This window comes from Lycorma delicatula, chromosome 12, assembly GCF_047948215.1.
Source record: "Lycorma delicatula isolate Av1 chromosome 12, ASM4794821v1, whole genome shotgun sequence".
NCBI lineage: Eukaryota > Metazoa > Arthropoda > Insecta > Hemiptera > Fulgoridae > Lycorma > Lycorma delicatula.
In genome coordinates this window covers 74,214,298-74,236,420 of record NC_134466.1, presented here as the reverse complement: position 1 = coordinate 74,236,420, position 22,123 = coordinate 74,214,298, and the positions used below count along the sequence as shown (strand labels likewise).

At 31.8% G+C, this 22,123-nt stretch overlaps 1 protein-coding gene across 2 annotated transcripts in view; it reads left to right on the top strand.

Moving 5' to 3' along the window:
* Nucleotides 1-22,123, top strand: part of LOC142333067 (uncharacterized) — a 47,458-nt gene that overhangs the window by 20,529 nt on the left and 4,806 nt on the right. For both annotated transcript variants that reach the window (XM_075379888.1, XM_075379889.1), the window contains exons 4-8: nt 1,324-1,677; nt 6,817-7,012; nt 7,735-7,932; nt 9,139-9,306; nt 11,045-11,237. In XM_075379888.1, coding sequence (XP_075236003.1) covers nt 1,324-1,677; nt 6,817-7,012; nt 7,735-7,932; nt 9,139-9,306; nt 11,045-11,237 — 1,109 coding nt within the window. The remainder of the gene's footprint in view (nt 1-1,323; nt 1,678-6,816; nt 7,013-7,734; nt 7,933-9,138; nt 9,307-11,044; nt 11,238-22,123) is intronic.

Here is a 22,123-nt window from a genome sequence, read left to right as displayed (position 1 = left end):
GCAGATTTTATTATTAGTCGCTAAACAATATCGAATGAAAATAATCACAGCCATTAATTCATTTTTTTGTACTTTGCTGGTTATGTACAATTTAGCTATACAGTATACTACATAAGGGAATGTATGGTAAGTAGATAAAATTTTGCACGTCAGGATTTTTGTAGAAAACACAATTTTAGCATTGAAAAATTTCAGAATGGTGTTTGTACGTATTGTGTATGAATATATATATGTTGGCCTGTTTTTTGCTTGATATCTCCAGTCTGGTTGAATTGATTTTAATAAAATTTGCTGTGATGATTATTTATTTGGGACATTTTATGCCATTTAATTTTGATCTTAATCAGTCAAGGGGGAAGGGAGATACAGACCTTATGAGTCCCATATTTCTCTAAATTTTTCCCAAAGAATTAAATTATCTTTTATTTACATAATTCTTTACTTGTATACTTACATAATTTAATGTTCACTTAATTTTCCTTGTAAGTAGTAGTCTGTTGAGGGCAAAGTCCTCAGAGTCGCAAACCTTTCCTGGCGAAGCCAGAAAATTCTTTACCAGCTTCTTTTATATGAATTTTTATTTTATTTCTAGAGCAGTTTATTTCGGAATTTAATTCCAGTCAGGCTGGGGGAGAAAAGATATAAAAATTTTACTAAGTACATAGATTATAAATGAATTTATATTACTTGTGTGACATATTAACACGCAAACATATTAAGACGCTTGTACTATAATGGTCAAAGGGGATGGGAACTTGCCTGTAGAACTGGTTAGAGATTCAATTTCCTTTCCAAAAGTTGCCAGACTAGTCAACTGACATAACACTTATGTTAAGCTGATCTCCCAAAATCTAAACATCATTCTTACAACATCTCTGTTGTCAAATACATTAGTGGTATTAAATATATCTGATATTAAATACATTATTTAAGTAAATTAGTAAGCGAATATTTAATTATGTATTCAAATAAATTAAGTAACATAATTTTTCATTTGATGATGAAAGTTTACCACAAATTTCTTTTTTTCTTATCTTGAAATTTTTTTTTAATTTTTGACTTCATTCATTACATGTATTAAATGCTTCGTAGATTTTTCTGTCTTTCATGTTCTGCCATTATAAAGTTCTGTTTATGTTGTTATATGATTTTTATAAACTTTCTTATACATTAGCAGATTCACAAATATATTATATTGACAGTTCTATTATTTTGTTAATCTAAATCTCAGATAAATGTGATTATGAATATCTGTTCTCATATCAAAAGAATCGGTACTCTTGCATCAGTTTTGAATTTAGAAAGTTACGCTTTCTGTTTTAGGTGGAACTTCAAGAAGAAAATTAAGAATGCCTATTAAAAGATCTTCTAAAGAACTCATTAATACACACAATAATAAAATTATTAAAAAAAGACCTAGTAGACGATGTACTATAAAAAATGAAAAGAAATTGAAGCCAAAGCCTGTTATTAATAATATTAATGGTAAAGTTCTTCATAATAAAAGTAATGAAAAAGTAAAAATTAATGATAATATGATCAAAATTGAAAGCAATAATGATGTAGAGAGTAATGACGATGATAATGATGATGATGATGACGGTGGTGGTGGTGGTGTTAGTGGTGGTGAAGAACAAGAAAATGCGGAAAACATAAAGCAAGTCAACTCAAATAGAAGTAAGTATTGTTAAAAATGTATTTGTTTATGTTAAAAAGTTTTAATTATTCCAGAATCACAGTCATTAGAAAAAGCTGTGTACAGATAAGGCATATGGACTAGCTCATTTCATTTCCAATGGAAAGTGATATAGTTAGTTACTCCCACCGTATTTAATTTCCACCTATTAGTGAAGATTAGGGGATATTAGTTTTGGGAGTTGGGGAGGCACATAATATTGTTATATGTTGTAAGTTAATTAGAGTTATTTTAAGTAGTCTTTTGATTTCAAATTAAGAACGGTAGGATTAGAAACCCAGTTATCCGCATCGGCTCATTCTAAGTAATAATCTAAAAGAATTATAAACGGCAACAAAAATACTGAACTTGAACGATTCCATAGTATAAACGCTATTTATCTGTAGGAATGGATTGCAGTAATTGAACCTAAGTGATAAAACTTACTTATAATTAATTACATTGGAAGTAAGTGCTCTGTTAACATTTTCCTTAATATAGCAGTTTTTTGTCAAATAGCTTATCTTTTTTGTCTTTCTATAATCTTATGTTTTTATTATGAATAGTTTGTCTTTTTTTAAAATTCTATAAATCATACATCGTTTCATTCCAGTAACATTATTTGCCACCTTGATTGCTGCAAATGGATTTTATCAATTGATGATTGCTGTGTTAATGGATTAATTAGTAATAGTGAATTCACCATTAATGTATGTACATCAATGGACAACTGAATAGTTGTTTTTTTCTTGTAAGCACGTTTAATATTTGTTATGTTACTAGTAGTTTTTTAAACTCAATCCTGTCGATCTGCATGACATTTATTTTGAAAAATCAGTGAATCATGTAACATTCATATGAAGAAATTATTATTATTATTATTAAATTAATAAAATTATATTAAATAAAAATAAATTCTGTGAGTGTATAAAATAAATAAATGCTGTTCATTGATTTTATTTAGTTATAGTTGTTGCATATATAAAAATAGTATTTGTATTATTCAGCTATCCACATTTAGACAAACTGGCATTCTTTAAAATTTCCAAATTTTTTTTTTTTATTTGAATGTTGTTTTTTCTTTTATATAATAATCTTTTATATTAGTGAGAGATTATTTGCCGCAACACCTGTTCATTTGTCACTTTGTCCACCCATCTGATTTTTAGCACCTATAATTTGCGGGCAATTATGTTCAGAGTTTTTATGTGAATAAATTATATGTTTGTTTTTATTTTTTTCTCCTAGTAGCTATCTCTTGTCTATTATCAATTGATGGTAATAGTTCAGCGATTAAAAAATAAATTTTTTCCTCCAATCGATCTTTCTGATGGGAAATATGAGTCGGGTTTAAAGTGGTTGATGACGGCCAACACTATTCCAAACATTGAAGAGAATAAAAACAATAAATTGTGTTTCACGTTTGATAAAGATGAAAATAATAATTATGAGATAACTAAAAAACATTACATAAACATATCGATAGGTAGTTATTAGACAGAAAATATGGTTGAATATAAATAGGTTGAAATGAGAAAAATTAAAAAAACATTTTCTTAAAGACGAACCGCAATACATTACAGACTGAAATTAAAAGCACTGTATGGATAGATTTATCAGATTAAGATTGTACTATAGGCAGTTTCTTGGGTTACGAATCAAGAATTCTCAAACCAAATGTAATGCATCTTTTAGATCAAATAATAAATATCGCTCCTGTAAATGTAATATTTGTAAAAGGTAATATTATTTCTGGTAGTTATAAAAATGAAAAGCAAGATCGTATTTTATATGAATTCCCGTTAAGTGTAGATCCGGGTGATATGATTGAAGAATATCCACCTTATATTCACTTTGTAGCTGTATATGTGAGAGAAATTTATGATTTAGTGATACAGTTGACTGATGAAAATGATAATTTATTAAATCTACCCGGTGAACGAGTAAGCATGTCGTTAGTATTGGCACAATGTAAATAAACTATAAACTGTAATTGAACTTTTATTTTGCTATAAATAGATAAAAATGCCTTTTGTATCTGAAAGTGATATTGTTTTTTTTTTGTTATAAAACATTACAAATTGACTAAAGAAAGCATTAAAAAGTTAAAATCTCAAGGATTTGAAATTGATGATGAAGGGAAGTTAAAACCAATACATTATTGAAATGAAAAATTAAAATGTTTTTATATAGATTCCATAATGAATTATTTAAACGTTAAAAAATCCCATGTTTGGATGAGATGTTAACATATAAACAATATCACAAGCATTATACACTTAATAATCTTGAGATGGATATTAGAATACCAATAAATCAATCGGATGTGTATACTGTTCCAGCGATAGTTTTCTGCTTGTTTCAGGAAAGCTGGTAGGTGAAAACGGGGAAAAAATCAACAACTAAAGAATTAGTTAATTTTGCACTTGCATTTTTATTCAATGAGATACAGTATAATATTAACGCACAAGAAGTAATCAGAACAAGAAACGTAGGCATTACAACTATTACGAAAAATGTTCTTTCAATTGCAAATTCTTTAACTTCATAATCTGAAATAGCTGGATGGGTTAAGGGTAACAATAAAATAGATGTGAATGATGATAGTAATTTTACTTTATGTATACCATTAACAGTGTTGTTGGGTTTTGCTGAAGGCTATAAAAAAATAATCGTAAACAATAGACAAGAATTAGTGTTGAGACGTCGTAGTGACTATTTGAACGGGATACATGCTACAATTTCAGATCGTAAATCTAAAGTAGAATTAACAGTAATCGTATGGGTTGTACCGTATTTAAAAACAGTGCCTGAATATCAATTGGCATTGGTTAAATTGAGAGACAAAAATAAAAATTGGAAACTTTATGAAAATTCAGCAGTTCCTCAAATTCTTTGATAAAATATACACCTTTTTATTACTAACCTTTTTTATTTTAACACCTTTTTATTGCTGAAAATAAAATTACTATGATCTTCAATGAATATATCAATATCATTGTCATGACATCTGTACAGACCTGTTATCTTAACATTAGTTTTGTTCGTTGTTCAATAAACAGGTGGAGGGTTTTTAAATTCCCAAATTGTTCATTAATAATCTGTTATCTTAGATTATTTTTTACGTACACAACCACTCCATCTGCTTTGTTAATTTTATTATCATTGTCAAAATTTTTGTCTATCTGTTAAATTAATAAATTTAATATTATCTATTAGTCATGCTTCTGAACATATTATAACATCTGGTTTATTCTCAAGAGCATTCATCATTGCTTTGAGCTTAATAATATTTTTCTTTATGCTTTTTACATTAACATGCAGGATCTATAGCTCTGACTTGAAAAAATTTGAATTTTCATTTATTTCAACCGTCTTGTTAAAAATTAATTCTTTACTAAGATTATAGTCTATAATTACCATAAATAGAATTCAATATAAAATCTTAACCGAAGCCAAAGATTAAACAACAGATCTAAACGGTGACTCTGGTTTCCTGGGTAATCTGTATCATTAATATATTGTTCCCATCTCACCTTGTAGCTTTTACAGTTATTTATGTCATCATATATGATGTAGTATGAATTAAAAACGTAGTTTTATTCAAAGAAACTGACATAAATAAATGTAAGACATTGTTTTAAACTCCAAAATCTTTTATTGAAAATAATTTTTTTTAAATTTATTTATATGCATCAGAACATATTTGGATGTGTTGATGTTTGTTTATAATTAGGATTGTTGGTCTATTCTGAATGATTATTTTTTATTGAATTATGAGGATGGTTTTAGGCATAAATTAATCCAGATAATTCAATTACTGTGTGAGCATTATGGCTTCAACTGATGAAAGCATATTGTATTTTAGTAATTTTGATTTTCTAATAAATCATATTCTGTTATAGAGACTTATCATTCCTATGAATAAAATTTAAAGAAACGACTGAATTTTGTTTTATTTTATTTATGAAAATTGAATTAACTCTTTTCAAGACAACATCAATTTAAAACAAAATGTTATAATTTCACAATTATCAAAGGCATGCAAGCAAGTGGTAATCTTTTTAGCAAGCAGTCTTATATGCTGTACATATAATTAAATGAAAAATTGCTAAGTTGCATTCTGTTTTCTTTATAATTCTTAAAAAAACTGAACTAAAAGCCATTATCCCAATTAGCTTATTACAAATGAATGGCAAATCCTAATTTTACAAAACTTGCAAATGAACTTACTAGTAACTTACACATAAAATGCTTACTAGTTGGCCACTCCCTTTTGATAAAATAAACTCGAATGTTTTTTCTTTTTATTTATTCAACTCAAAAAATTAAAATTACCAAAAAAATTAATTTTCATGTTTTTTTTTTTTTTTATAAAAGTTTTCTAATTTATGTACCCCATATGAATTTTAGCAATAAAATTACAACTGATAAAATTTGAAACATTTTCTCTATGAAGTTTTATTTTTAATTATTCCATCTTCTTTCTAATGAAACCATTTTCATGATTTAATAGATAAGGATGCATTTTAGAAAAATATTTAAAAAGAATTGAAAATGTTTAAAAAAATAGAGATATTCTTGGAAACTTTATTGAAATTTTGAATGGGGGTTTTCCCCCTTCCTGTTTTAAGAGAACAGTTTTTTTTTTATTTACTTGCCAGAGATATATTTTATTAAATATTTTATTAAACGTTTAAATAATTTATATGTGAAAACTCTTTTGAATTAGTTGGGCTCCTACTCATTGTCATATTTCTATCAACAGTTAATATTTTTGGTACAGATATTTAAAGTTTATTTATTATATTCCAGTTATGTGAAAATGAAACATAAAATGTTAAATTATGAAGTGAAACAGGTATATGTTTAAAAAGGTCGGTCACGTTAATTATATTAAATGAAGTACATAGACAACAGTTTCATATCTGTTCACACAGAATGACAACATAGATGGCAATTTGACATTTGTTATGCAAATTAGGTTAGTATAGTTAACCGATACATAGTACGCATTCCAAAACAGTATTCCCACTGAATGTATCATACAACATAGCATATGAACTGAAAATGTAAGAACTATGTATGCACTTAGTTATATTAAAAAATAATTCTGCTAATTAAATCTCTTTGTATTGCAGGACTGATGGATGGATATACCTGGAAATGCACAGATTGTTCAGCTGAATTAAAAACACTTTCAGCATTAAAAGAACATCATCAAGTTTTGCATAATCAAGCTCCCAATTTTAAATGTTCACATTGTACTAAAGTATATACTAGATATCGTAGTTTTGCAAGACATATCAAACTTCACAGCAACCCAAAAAAATTTAGGTTTGTATGTATGTTATTATAGTAAAGCAAGTACTACCGAATACCTTTAAAGTGATTACATCTTCATAACAAAGTAGTTGTAATAAAAGAAAGGAAAACAAAAACATCAATCTTAATGTATAACAATTTTAACATCATAATTTCTGCCTTGGTAAATTACGATCTTTGTTGCCTGATAAACCAACAGTATTAATGAAAATTTTGAGAATGTAGCAGTAAAAATTATTACATAAATTAAAATTGAATTTTACTGCTTTGGTGTGATTCAATAAATTATCTATTAGCTTTATATTATATTTGTATACACATTTTAATATTCAGCACAAAAAAGTAATAAACTTACTTTCTTTTTTATGTTATTTATGTTATGTTTTATGAACCACTTAACACTTTGTCTGCGGACTACACTGCTGTGTTTTATTTGAAAATTACATCATGAGATAGAGTACACACTGTTTCCTGTCATGACCTTGGAAAACTTTCACACTAACATCTATTATACAGATGTTACAGAAAGTATCGACCAAACTTAAGAGACTGATTTAGGACATCAAAGTGAACAAAAATGTAAATCTATCTTCCCACCTACACTACCAGCCATAATTTTAACTGTTTTACTGATCTACTAATCCTTTTACAAAAATTAAGCTGTAATAATTTTTTTCTGTTTGGAATAGAGAGACTTCTTGTGTTTATACTGCAACTTTTTTTTGTTTTTACAGCTGTGAAGTTTGCGGTAAAAGTTTTTCACAAAAAACTGTATTGCAAAGTCATAGTACAGTACATAGCGAAGAAAGACCACATGTTTGTCCTCAGTGTGGTAAAGCATTTAAACAATTTAGCTCTCTTTATTTACATAGCAAGTGCCATTTACCAGAAGAAGTTAAACCAAAATTTCCTTGTACTGTTTGTCCTAAACAGTAAGTATACTTTCTTTTCTCATTTAATGTAGTTTTTATTTCTGGATGAGTTACCGATTTTCCACCTTGTATTTATGCTAATAGTTTATATAAATGTTATATTCCTAATTTTTCATGTAATTGTAAACATTGACAAAAACTTTATAGAAAGCAATTCTTGGGATATTCAATTTTTTCTCTGTAAGCATATTTATACTGGGTTGAAGAACGGACGAGTAGCTGAAAGAAACTTAGTTCGACTGTAAATGAAGTGATCGCCATCGATGAAGAATCAAAGCAAGTGGAGGTGGCTTAATACAGGGGGAAACAGACAAAAATTGTTTGAATGAATTTGAAGCGGGTAATATTTACGTTAATGTGTATTAATATTTTCAACACTTAACAATTTTGTTTTGCTGCTTGAAGTTTTAATTATAAATTACTTTTGTTTCTATAATATACAAGAATCATATTAAACTGGCAACAGTAATTTTTCAATAAAATTAATAAATAATGTAGCAACAAAATTATTTATAAAAGTTTTTTTCCGCTTACTAATTCACTTTTCCTTCCGTTTTAGTAATTTTTCAGAGATCTATATATCAGAGTACTTTGTGGAAATTAAATTTATAAAATATGTTTATGATTTTTAGTCATTGATATAATCATATTAGTCATTGAAATATAGTATGCCTGTTGAAGTAGATGTTCAGATCAGTTCAGTAGTTGACATTTAAGTGTCACATTCAGGCTGAAGATCATACAATTATGCGAGTGCAAAATCAGTAAGCCTTTATTGTATAGGCTCATTGCCAGATTATTGGAAAGCCCCTCGATGAAAGTTGCTTTGTTCAACTGTTATAAATTATACATAATTAAGTCTCACTAGAAAAGCAAATTCACTAATAATACAAGTTTAAATTTGTGGTGCATAAAAATAATATTCGTGGTGTTGAGACGTGTATCAATACAACAGCAAAAGTTAATAACTATTTATTTAAGTAAATAAATATAAAATAATATAATTTGACAGGTGTAGATTTTAATTAAGTAGTTTCAGCTAAATTAATTATCTTAATGAAGGAATATCTCATGAATTTCTTATCATTAACCTTTTTATTTAAGTGTAAGAGAAATCCCAGTGAACCAAAAATATTGTTTTAAATATACTTTGTTTAGCTTTTATTTAAGAGTGTTGTCGAGTAATTTTTCAATATGATTTTGTAGGTTTTCAACCAAACATACTCTTGAAACTCATATGAAAATTCATACAGGAGAACGGAATTTCATTTGTGACATTTGTGGGAAAAGTTTCATCGCCAAGGGTAGTCTAGATTATCATATTTTAGCTCATAATGATGCCAAACCTCATAATTGTGCCGTATGTGGTAAAGGGTAATTATATATAACATTAATTCTCATTTCTACTTAATAATGCATTCTTTAAAAAAATGCTTAATAAAACTATTGATTTACAAATTTGGAATTATCTTCCAAATTTTGAAACATTTCACTTAGTAATTTATTATATTTTTAGTAAATAGTTGAATTGAAGAAAAATTATGTAATTGTAAAAGTTATGATACTGATGAACAGGGGCAGAAATATTTAGCTACTGTTCAAAAATCGTTTGCAGTACGATCATAATGGAGATCATTTTATTATCGAACTGTAACCTTAGAATATCTGATTTCAGAATAACCAATGAAGGATGCTTTCTAGTGATATAGTTTATTATACACAGTAATTTTTAACATCACACAGAAAAGTGATTATTTCAGAACTGAATATTTTGGTGATTTTATAGGTAAACATTTGGTGATCTACAGAACATCTATAAATTTATTTATATTTATTACATGCAAGTAGATTATCAGTCATCTTAATAGATGATAAATATTTATTTTATATAAATTAATTTATTGTATTAAATAATTAATAAATATGTATAATTAATTTTATATTTATATTACTGTTTTTCTGGCAATCAAAAAGCATGAAAAAACAGAAAACTTGAAGAATCTAAACAGAATCTAACTTGAAGTTTAAATTTACAATTTTTGTTTAATAATTTTAAACTGTGAAATTTTTAGCAATTAAGCAGATTTTCTGATGATGAAGTTATAGATAAATGAAACTTGTAAAAAATTGTGATCATGTTCAACGAAGCAAGATCTAATTTTTATGTTCTGGGGAACTGGAAAGCCCTTTTATGTGATTTCATGCCATTTGAAACAATAAATTCACAAGCTTTCTCTAAAATACTTTATTAGCTCCCTTTTCCAATAAGAAATGCCTCTTCCAATGCCATTTTCTTTCGTGTTTCATTTTGCTTGCCCTTACATGGGCATTACAAAAATTTAAGCACCAAACTTTTAAGAAAGAAGTATTAGAGCATCCTTTGTACAGTCCTAATCTGGCTGTTTTGATATTTTGGTTCCCAAACTTAAAGAATTTTTAATCTGTTATCATTTTGGAAGTATAATGGGCCTAAAAATCCAATTCTAATGATCAAATGAAAGAACTAATAATGTAATTTATTAAATGTTTAAATGTAAACACTTACTATGAAGAAAAACAAAGAAAGCATTTTTTTTTTTTGTAAGCACAACATATTTTTAAATTATTGCTTGTTTTATTTAGACCAATTTTTTAAGTAATCCTCACAACTATTTATTTTACCACTCTACTGAAGTCTGACATAGTTATCTTCTGTGCATTTTATCTGGAAAGTTTAGGTTTAAATTGTAGTCATAATTGACCCTTTTTACACTATAAAATTCATGATATCCTCTTCATAAAACAAAAAACTAAAGTTATTATACAATTACAGTCGGTTCATTTATTTATATGTATATATATATATATCCAATAGTGATCCAAGAATAAATTAATAATTTTTCTTCATATTCTTCTTGTTTGTAGGGTGTCGTAAAATTTTATTACTGATCTCAAATTTCAGCTATTTATAAGAAGAAAAAAAACAATCTTAATGGGCAATTAAAGCTATAACTTGTATTATAAGGAATCACCAGTATTGATAAAAGATTTTTGGAATTCTTTTAAATTCTCTTGCAGGTAGTTCTCATTTGTTTATGGCAATTTTTACATGGTTTTCTTATTTGTTTTTCAGTTTTAAAACTGTGCGCTTATTATCAAAGCATGCAACACTTCACACTGGTATTAAGCCTCATCAGTGCGATGTATGTGGTAAACAGTTCCGTGAACGCAGTGCATTGAAAGAACATAATCGCATTCACACAGGTGCAATGCCTTATTCATGTGAATACTGTGGGAAATTATTCCGTTTTAAAGGAATTTTAACGGTTAGTAATTTATTCATTTCATAAAAATATCTATATATAATAAGTAAGTCATTATAAAAAATTAGTTATTTTTTTAGAAAGAACTGAAGTTATCGCAGAGCTATTTTATTTAACAACCAGCGGGGTACCCATTGGTTGGTGTAATATTATAGTTGTAATTACTCCAACTATAATATTGGTCAGAAGAGAAATTAATCATAATAGTAGTGGTCCTTTCCATTCTCAATTATTTATAACTTGTATAATGTATTTTCTTTGAATCGAATTCCTTACAGTTCAGTTTGGATGTTTCCTTTTGTACCTACTGAATTTTATCTACAGAGTTTAGGGGTAGTTGTTAGGAGAGAACTATTTCTTCAATTCTTTGTTGTGTCGTACTTTAGGAACTTAAATTTTACTTTTCTCGTTCAGAAAAAAAATAAAGATATTCAATGATTTAAATAAAATTATACCAGTTACTGATCGATAAACTTTTATTAAGAGAAGCAAATAACGACTCTGTTAAGTATTGTCTTAAAAGCAGGCTGAACAAACATTTACTTATAAGAAGTTACTAATGGTCACAAGTATTTGCACGTAGTGTACTTACAGCATTTCTTTTATTTAATTTTAAGTAATTACTGATTGCATGTGCATTATTTCAATGAAAAGGAGTACTCTGATAAAACAACAGCTGTACATTTAAAAAAATATATTAATACATGTATGCTATTGGCTGCAGGTTATGAGAGGTTGGCCACTAAGCCACCTGAGGTTAGAGAGGTGGTGGTGCGGTAGACTGTTCCCAGCCCCTCTTCCAGTTCTGCAGTTGGGCTCAGCATAAACGGTACACTGAGGTCTTAAAAGAAAAGCAGGAGGCTAGTTTGTCTCAGAAACAGCCTGAGGTTTGTTGGTTAACTTAAAAGAGGGGATAGCTACTGAGACTACAAAAGAGATGAAGCCTACAGAAAAGAAAAGTTTCAGATCATCCTTAAACAAAAGAGGTCGAGTCTGAAAATTCAAATTATGAAAGAAACAAAATATAAAAAGAAACCTTAGTCATCATTGCTGATGACAAAGAGACCATGTAGGTCATCTCAGACTTGCTCAGGCGCCCGAGGATTATTGTATATGATATAGATCAACAATTATCTCAGAAAGAGTTAATGACTTATCCAAGAGCAAAACACTCAGATGACTGAGGATGCCTTCAAGTCCGAATGTCAAAACTGGGATCAGGTAGATGCAAGGCTGAGCACTACCGTGGAATTTTTGAGGTTAGCCCGACTCTTTTGCACAGTTCATCAAGGGCAGATTGTTTGTGGATTTTTCTTTGTGTAAAGTCAAGGAGTTTTTAGATGTCTTGCAGTTGCTAGATATGGTCAAAAAACTAGTTCTGTAATCATCCTGCAGTCTATGCTCATTGTGATGATGAGGGTCCAAAGTGTGATGAGTGACAAGAAGTCAGAAAGGTCCAACTTGTGCTAATTGCAAGTGTGTTTGGAAGGAGTCCAAGCACTCTGTTCATAGCAAGGAATGTGGTTTTTATGTACTTGAATTTTTTAGCGTTAAATGATTAAATTTGGATAGTTAAATGCACAGGATGCTTACATTGTTCAGATTGAGCTTGGTGAAGTCATTCTTCATAGAGGGTTGGATGTTGTTTTATTTCAGCATCCATACATTGTGTTCGGAGCACTTGGAAGTGATTATATTGTGGTTCTAATAGCATGTCTGCTGTTGTGTGTAGAAGGGAAATAGATTGTGTCTTCATTTGACAGCTCTCTAAATCATGTTGTTGACCATGTAGATGTTCAGAACTTCCATCTATATGTTGCAAGTTCATACTTTCAGTGTAGAGACCCTGCTGATCGTCATCTTGAGATCTGGGATAAAAATCTACGATTCTCCAGTACCAGTCCAATCATTATTAGTGAGGATGTGAATGCTAAGTCACAACTGTGCCATAGCGGTTTCACCAATGATGGCAGTGAATTAATAGAGGCCATTTTTAGCCCAATAAGGTCTGCAGGTATTCAGTGTACCTTGTGAGTTGTCCACGTATGCAGGTAATGTAAATGGGTGTCAGTTGTTTCGTAGAATGAACATCGATATTACCATTGGTCGGTTTATTTATGCCAATGTCTGTAACTAGAAGATGGTGGATGATTGTTCAAGTGATCATCGATTGATTATTTATTAGATTGTTAGCAGTTTGAATGAGTGCTACTGATGTATCGTTCCAGTTCAGCGGGGTCATTTCTTGTACAGGCAAGCAGACTAGAGGAAATTTATTGACTTTCTTTCAGCCAGACTTCGAATTTTGGATCAGGATCTAGAGTCTTTGGAATTGGGGGACCTGACAGAGAGTTTGTCGGCAGCTTTCATCGATGCTGCTGACTGCTCGATTCCCTGCAGGTCAAGAGAGGCTTGCTCCATTGTGGTCCAGGGAATTATCAGCCTTGAAACAGGCTTTATGTCGCTTAAGAAGAGCATCTTGATGTGAGGGTGATCTTGTGCAGCAGGCAGTCCTTGTTGCAGAATATCAGGACCGCAGATCTCACTACTTTCACAAGGTTCATACACTGAAGAGGGATTCCTGGCGTTCCTTTGTGCATGAGCAAGGGAACAAGGATCCCTGGGGAGTGTATATGGGGTTATGGGGCGTAAACAAAGAAAGGACATTCTTCTGTCTACTCTCGATCAGACTTGGTGTGATTTCAGATACGTTTGGAATCTTGCACAAATTACTAGACAATTTACTGACATCAAAGCTGTGGAGGACACATACCATCTGCAGGTGCAGCTGAGGTTGCTCATTTTCATTGTCTTTGGAGATGATTGAGGCCTAAGTGTGTCATCTGTACTTTAGGTAGGGGTAAGGCCCTGGGCTTTGATAGAATAACGACAAACCTTGTTCACTCGGTAGGGATAAGCATGAGAATTATCACGCGTATTTTCAATAAATTGTTGTTTGGTGGATGCTTCCCGGTTTGTTGGAAGAAGGATCATTAAGTTATTGTTTAAAGGTGGTGAAAAGGATCCCACTGTTAGTTGTCATATAGACCCTTGACATTACTACCAGTTTTTGGTAAGGTCTTTGAAAAGGTTCTGTCCCTTTGCACAAATGAGAGGTTAACCTTGCGTTGCTTATTGATGAAGAACCACTACAGGTTTCGTCCCAGAACCAGTGAGATGGAATATGTCCTGGGAATTTTCCTACAACATTTCAGAGGCTTTTAACAGTTTGTGGTGACCCTTGGCCATTTATCAACTGCAAAAAAAAGTGCACTGTGAGTGAATTGCAGGTAATGCAAAGTTACTTCAGTGATTGGGATGTGCTGCTCCGTGTGGGCAACCATGAAATAGGCAGAACGCTGTCCAAGGGGTGTCCCCAGAATAGCGTGTAGGGTCCTTTTTTGTGGGTAGTGGAGTTTGATTCTCTTCTGCTGTCGCATTGTGGCTTATGCTGATGATGGGCTCCTGCTGGTCAAAAGATGCTCATGGAGAGAGGTTGAGTTCCGAGCTGCTCAGGCTTGCAGGATACTTGAGCTGTGGAGTCATCAACATAAGATGACTTTCAGCCTGGAGAAGACCACTGTGATTCTTCTCAAAGGCTGTTTGGCAGTGAGGGGGCATGTTCGTGTTTCGATGGCAAACCACCACATAAAATACATTCAGGCTCAAAAGTGCTTCAGGGTGTTTCTTGATGAGAAAATGCAATTCAAGAGACACCTTCAATATGTCATGGAGAAGGCCTGTAGTGCCTTCTTTGGTATTTGACATATGGTCAAACCTGATTGGAGTCTTAATTTTAAGACCATGAGTATCCTGTGTAAGGCCATGTGTGAGGCAATTATGCTATATGTGGCACCTGTTGGGCAGACAGACTAAAGTTTAAATGCTATCGGGACATATTGTTGAGGGCTCAACGCCTTATACTTTTAACAGTAGTGGGTGGCTATCATATGATTTCACGGGAGGTGATCTTGGTGATTGCATCAGAGCGGTGACAACATTATGTCACCAAGAAGTTAGGTGAATTAACTTCTGACAAAGTTCATGAAATTGAACAACATGGTAATGCTTTGTGACAGGCCAGATGGAATGAGGCAGAGGGCAGACGTTATACGCATGGATTCTTTCCTGATGACAGTTTACCTCTTGGATACACCCAAATAAGTATGTGGCGCAATATCTATTTGGGCATGGCGCTTTCCAGAACATGCTGTAGAGGCTCGGCCCGGTAGACTCAGGAATGTGTATGCAATGCAGACAGTTGGACGATCTACATTATGTTCTGTATGTTTGTTCAAAGTATGAGTTGATATGCACGAAAACTATCTGTCAGCTCGATATTATCGGGTTGGCACTGGATCTCCGTATCAGTAGGCGAAACCAGGCCGAATAATTAATAGTTGAGAATTTCATACAATATTTGGCAAAAGAAAGAATTGCCAATGGCATTTAGGGTGCCGGCTGGGCTCCTGCTTTCTTCTTTTGTTTGTTTTGCAATTGCTAAGTTTTTGTTGTTGGTGTTTTATTGTAATTGCGTGTTGAACTCACTTCTTATACTGTTGGGTAGGTAATGGATTTCAGTTCCTTTGCTTATTTTGTTTACTCAGTCTTACTCTGTGGTATGTGTCCAAATGCGAATTATTAGACTATGCTCATCATGTGATATATGAATGCACTAGGTATGACTTAATCTGCACGAAAACTATTTGTCAGGTTGATGTTATCAGGTTGACATTTGATCTCCATGTTAATAGCAAAAGCCGAGCCAAATGGGTTATCATAGAAAGTTTTATTACATATTTGGCATAAGAAAGGATCGCTGAAGGGATCTGATGTTCTGCTTAGACTTTCCTTCTTTGTGTTTATGTTTGGTTTTGTTGTTATTTTGTTTTATGGTGTGCTAAACTGTTGCTGTTTTTGTTTCTGTTTGGTTATAGATTTGTTTGTTTTTCATTAGTTATGTTTTATGTTACTGTTATGTTACATTATTTATTGTTATCTTTTGTTTGTGTTTTTGTGTTGGTTTTATGATTCATTGTGTGAAACTCATTTTTACCTTTCGAGTAGGTAGAGTTCAGTTCCTTCTATCTTAGAAAGTCATTCATTCTTGTTTGAGACTTGGCTAGATGTCTTTTGTTTGTAGTCTATGTTAGCAGTACACCGACAGGAATGTCGCTTGTGGCACCTGCATCGGTGGCATCGTGGCTGAGGCTTGACTGAAAGATGTCATTGCTGAGGTACTGAAGATGACCTTCGGTAAAGCTCATTAGGACTAGGTACGGAGGGGGAGAGTGTGGCAACCAAAACCGTCAGGTGGATGTCTTTCTCTTTGGAGTCAGGTTGTATCCTATGGTTCCAATCCTAGTAAAGGCAGTTCTTTTATACAGATTTGAATATTATATCACGAGTACCAGTGATCTTTGGTGGTGGGTTTCAATCAATCGCACATGTCAGGTACAGTTGACCTGAGAATGTATAAGACTACTCCTCATTTAGATTCATACATATCATCCACCAAAGTAATACCTTGTGGTAGTTCTGGAGGCTAAACAGAAAAAGAAATGTATCCTATCAATTTGATAGCAAAGATGAACTGAAATGATGGAAATTTCTACCGAGGCATTTATATTGGTAGCATCCTGATGGAGGCCAAACTGATTACTGTAATATGTAATTAGAATTAGAGGGCCAATGAGACGACCTCCAGTAAAGCCTAGCCTCATTCTACCCTCCACCAGTTGATATGATTACAAATGTGGCAGACAAAAATCATTGATAGTAAACAGCGGTTGATGAAAATGAAGTATTTTATTTTAAGGTGCACAGCTCAAGATGTTGTATTTGTTTTATTTATTATTTGTGTTAATAAATTATTTAATTAGTATCATTAAGTATGTTTTTTACTATTTTTGAATCTTTTTCAATAACAATTTTGTTATTTTTTTATTCAATTTTAATTTACTCCTTTGTTATTAATCCACACTTAATATTATTTATCGCTCATACTTTGCCCATATAAAAGCTAGTAGCTCTGTTTCAGTGCATCAGTACTAAGTGATTGAAGGCTCTGGTGTTTATTTTAACGTGTTCAATTATGTCAAAAAAAAGAAGAAAAAAGTAGTTTATTGTAAGGCTAATGCCTCCCAAAACTTTACAGGATCAGGATGCCTGTCTGTGATCCTGAACCGACAAAAATCTCTGCCAATTGGTTCTTGTGTTATTTATGGGTCAGTAGTTTGTACAAAAAAAAAATTTGTTATAAACAAATAAAAAATCATGTAAAACATTTACATTTTATAATCTTATTAGCATTAAATTAACCGCACAATAGCATTTTCCTCAAGTCAGTATCTTGAGATTTTGCCTAATTAAGGTCATATTTTTCTTAGATACATTTGTTAACAATTAAAAAATAACAATATTTGCAAAACAAGAATTTTAGCAAAATCACGCTCCTACCCATAAAAATGTTGTTGTCGTCTGCTATGTTGTGACATCACAGGTGAGTGGAAGAATTAAATAAATTAATATTTAATGTAAAAAAGTTATCTGTGTAGCTGGGTCTTGAACCCAGTTGACCCGGTACCTGGTGCATTAAGCCTGGTGGCTACACTAGTCTGCCGACTGTACAAGCAAAATTTGTGAAATTACATTAGTTTAGTTAATGTTGACTGTCGGCACTAGTACTGCCACACCCTCGTGAATTAAATACGGTATGGGCACAAGCTTTAGTTAGAATCATTAAATTAAATGAACAAAAAAATATTATATATAAGTAAAATGATAAATATTTTAAATTAAGCTATGCATCAGAGACAATTGTGTTGTCAGCTTTTTTTTTTGAGTTATTATTTATATGTTCTGATTTTGAATACTATTTTTTTTTTAAATTTCATCATATAATTATTTTTTAATAATTATCTTATTGTACCTTAGTATTATATACTTGTTAGGTTTTGTGACATTAAATTACTAAGTGTTGCTTAGCGTTGTATAGTTTGTTGTGAATTTATTTGTAATGTACCGATGTTATGTTCATAGATTGGATTACTGTACATAATAATACAGAGCCAGAATAATAGTACTCTAATATTCAAGAAAATTGTTAGAATATTTAAGATAAAAGTGATACATTTTCTGCATTTCATATCCTTAACTCTTTGGTGATGTTGTTTCCCTGCAATATTTTTTGTTTTGTCAAGGTTTGTGTTTTCACCCTTTTTTTATTTACCGTAAATTGTTTTTTCCATGGAGGAAGCATTTTTTGTAGGCTATTAGTATTTTAAATAAAGGTATAGCTAAAAATGTTAAAATTAACTTTTTAAAATAATAAAACCGACTTCAAAGCATGTAAAAAGTTAATAAAAGATAATCCTATCTTTCTTTTAAATCTTAATTTTTTAAAGCAAGGGTTTAAATGTTATTGGTAGTAGATTTTATTTATATTATGTTCAATATTTTTTTTTTGTCTTCAGTCATTTGACTGGTTTGATGCAGCTCTCCAAGATTCCCTATCTAGTGCTAGTCGTTTGATTTCACTATGGGCGCATAGTGAATCCTACATCCTACATCCCTAACAATTTGTTTTACATATATGGAAGTTTCACTTCCATATAAAGCGACACTCCAAACATATACTTTCAAAAATCTTTTCCTGACATTTAAATTAATTTTTGATGTAAACAAATTATATTTCTTACTGAAGGCTCGTTCCGCTTGTGCTATTCGGCATTTTATATCGCTCCTGCTTAGTCCAGCTTTAGTAATTCTACTTCCCAAATAACAAAATTCTTCTACCTCCATAATCTTTTCTCCTCCTATTTTCACATTCAGCGGTCCATCTTTGTTATTGCTACTACATTTCATTACTTTCGTTTTGTTCTTGTTTATTTTCATGTGGTTGTTCTTGTGTAGGAGTTCATACATGCCATTCATTGTTTCTTCTGAATCCTTTTTACTCTCGGCTAGATTTACTAAATCATCAGCAAATCGTAGCATCTTTATCTTTTCACCTTGCACTGTTACTCCGAATCTAAATTGTTCTTTAATATCATTAACTGCTAGTTCCATGTAAAGATTAAAAAGTAACGGGGATAGGGAACATCCTTGTTGGACTCCCTTTCTTATTACGGCTTCTTTCTTATGTTCTTCGATTATTACTGTTGCTGTTTGGTTCCGGTACATGTTAGGATGTTAGCAATTGTTCTTCTATCTTTGTATTTGAACCCTAATTTTTTTTAAATGCTGAACATTTTATTCCAGTCTACGTTATCGAATGCCTTTTCTAGGTATATAAACTCAAGTATGTTGGTTTGTTTTTCTTTAATCTTTCTTCTACTATTAATCTGCGGCCTTGTCCCTATACTTTTCCTGAAACCAAATTGGTCTTCTCCTAACACTTCTTCCACTCTCCTCTCAATTCTTCTGTATAGAATTCTAGTTAAGATTTTTGTTGCATGACTAGTTAAACTAATTGTTCTGTATTCTTCACATTTATCTGCCACTGCTTTCTTTGTTATCATGACTATAACACTTTTTTTGAAGTCTGACAGAACTTCTCCTTTTTCATAAATATTACACACCAGTTTGTATAATCTATCAATCGCTTCCTCACCTGCACTGCGCGGTAATTCTACAGGTATTCCGTCTATTCCAGGAGCCTTTCTGCCATTTAAATCTTTTAATGCTCTCTTAAATTCAGATCTCAATATTGTTTCTCCCATTTCATCCTCCTCAACTTACTCTTCTTCCTCTATAACACCATTTTCTAATTTATTTCCTCCGTATAACTCTTCAGTATATTCCACCCATCTTTCAACTTTACCTTTCGTGTTACATATTGGTGTACCATCTTTGTTTAACACATTATTAGATTTTAAAATATGTACCCCAAAATTTTCCTTAACTTTCCTGTATGCTCCGTCTATTATACCAATGTTCATTTCTCTTTCCACTTCTGAACACTTATCACTCTTCTTTCGCTAGTTTGCACTTCCTGTTTATAGCATTTCTTAATTGTCGGTAGTTCCTTTTACTTTCTTCATCACTAGCATTCTTATATTTTCTACGTTCATCCATCAGCTGCAATATATCGTCTGAAACCCAAGGTTTTCTACCAGTTCTCTTTGTTCCGCCTAAGTTTGCTTCTGCTCATTTAAGAATTTCCTTTTTAACATTCTCCCATTCTTCTTCTACATTTTCTACCTTATCTTTTTTACTCAGACCTCTTGCGATGTCCTCCTCAAAAATCGTCCTCCTCAAAAATCTTCTTTACCTCCTCTTCCTCAAGCTTCTTTAAATTCCACCGATTCATCTGACATCTTTTCTTCAGGTTTTTAAATCTCAATTTACATTTCATTATCACCAAATTATGGTCGCTATCAATGTCTGCTCCAGGGTAAGTTTTGCAGTCAACGAGTTGATTCCTAAATCTTTGCTTAACCATGATATAATCTATCTGATACCTTGCAGTATCGCCTGGCTTTTTCCAAGTGTATATTCTTCTATTATGATTTTTAAATTGGGTGTTGGCAATTACTAAATTATACTTCGTGCAAAATTCTATAAGTCGGTCCCCTCTTTCATTCCTTTTGCCCAGCCCGTATTCACCCACTATATTTCCTTCCTTGCCTTTTCCAATGCTTGCATTCCAATCTCCAACTATTATTAAATTTTCATCTCCTTTTACGTGTTTAATTGCTTCATCAATGTCTTCGTATACACACTCTACCTCATCATCATCATGGGCGCTTGTAGGCATATAGACGTTAACAATCGTTGTCGGTTTAGGTTTTGATTTTATCCTTATTTCAATGATTCTATCGCTATGCGTTTTGAAATACTCTACTCTCTTCCCTATCTTCTTGTTCATTATGAAACCTACTCCTGCCTGCCCATTATTTGAAGCTGAGTTAATTAGTCTAAAATCACCTGACCAAAAGTCGCCTTCCTCTTCCCACCGAACCTCACTAATTCCTACTATATCCACATTTATTCTATCCATTTTCCTTTTTAAATTTTCTAGCCTACCAACCTTTTTTAAGCTTCTAACATTCCACGCTCCGACTCGTAGAATGTTATTTTTTAGTTTTCTGGTGACCCCTTCCTTAGTAGTCCCCACCCGGAGATCCGAACGGGGGACTAGTTTACCTCCGGAATATTTTACCAAGGAAGGCGCCTCCATCATTGCTATATGAAAATGCAAAGAGCCACATTTTCTTGGAAAAAAAGCAGCTGTAGTTTTCCATTGCTTTCAGCTGCGCAGTACTCAGAGGACTGAGTGATGTTGATATGGCCGTTTAAGTCGTCCTGACCCATGTCCCTAACAACTACTGAAAGAGCTGCTGCCCTCTTTCAGGAATCATTCCTTAGTCTGGCTCTCAACAGATACCTCTCCGATATGGTTGCAGCTTCGGTCCAGCTACTCTGTATCACTGAGTACTCAAGCCCCCTCACCAACGGCAAGGTCTCATGATTCATAGAGGAGGATTATTAATATATTATTATTATATGTTATTTATGTATATATTTTTAATATTTTAAAAAGATATTTATAACGTGAAAATTGCTAAGTAACCAAAGAACAATAACCTTACATTACATTTTTTTTTTTTGTCTTCAGTCATTTGACTGGTTTGATGCAGCTCTCCAAGATTCCCTATCTAGTGCTAGTCGTTTCATTTCAGTATACCCTCTACATCCTACATCCCTAACAATTTGTTTTACATATTCCAAACGTGGCCTGCCTACACAATTTTTCCCTTCTACCTGTCCTTCCAAAATTAAAGCGACTATTCCAGGATGCCTTAGTATGTGGCCTATAAGTCTGTCTCTTCTTTTAACTATATTTTTCCAAATGCTTCTTTCTTCATCTATTTGCCGCAATACCT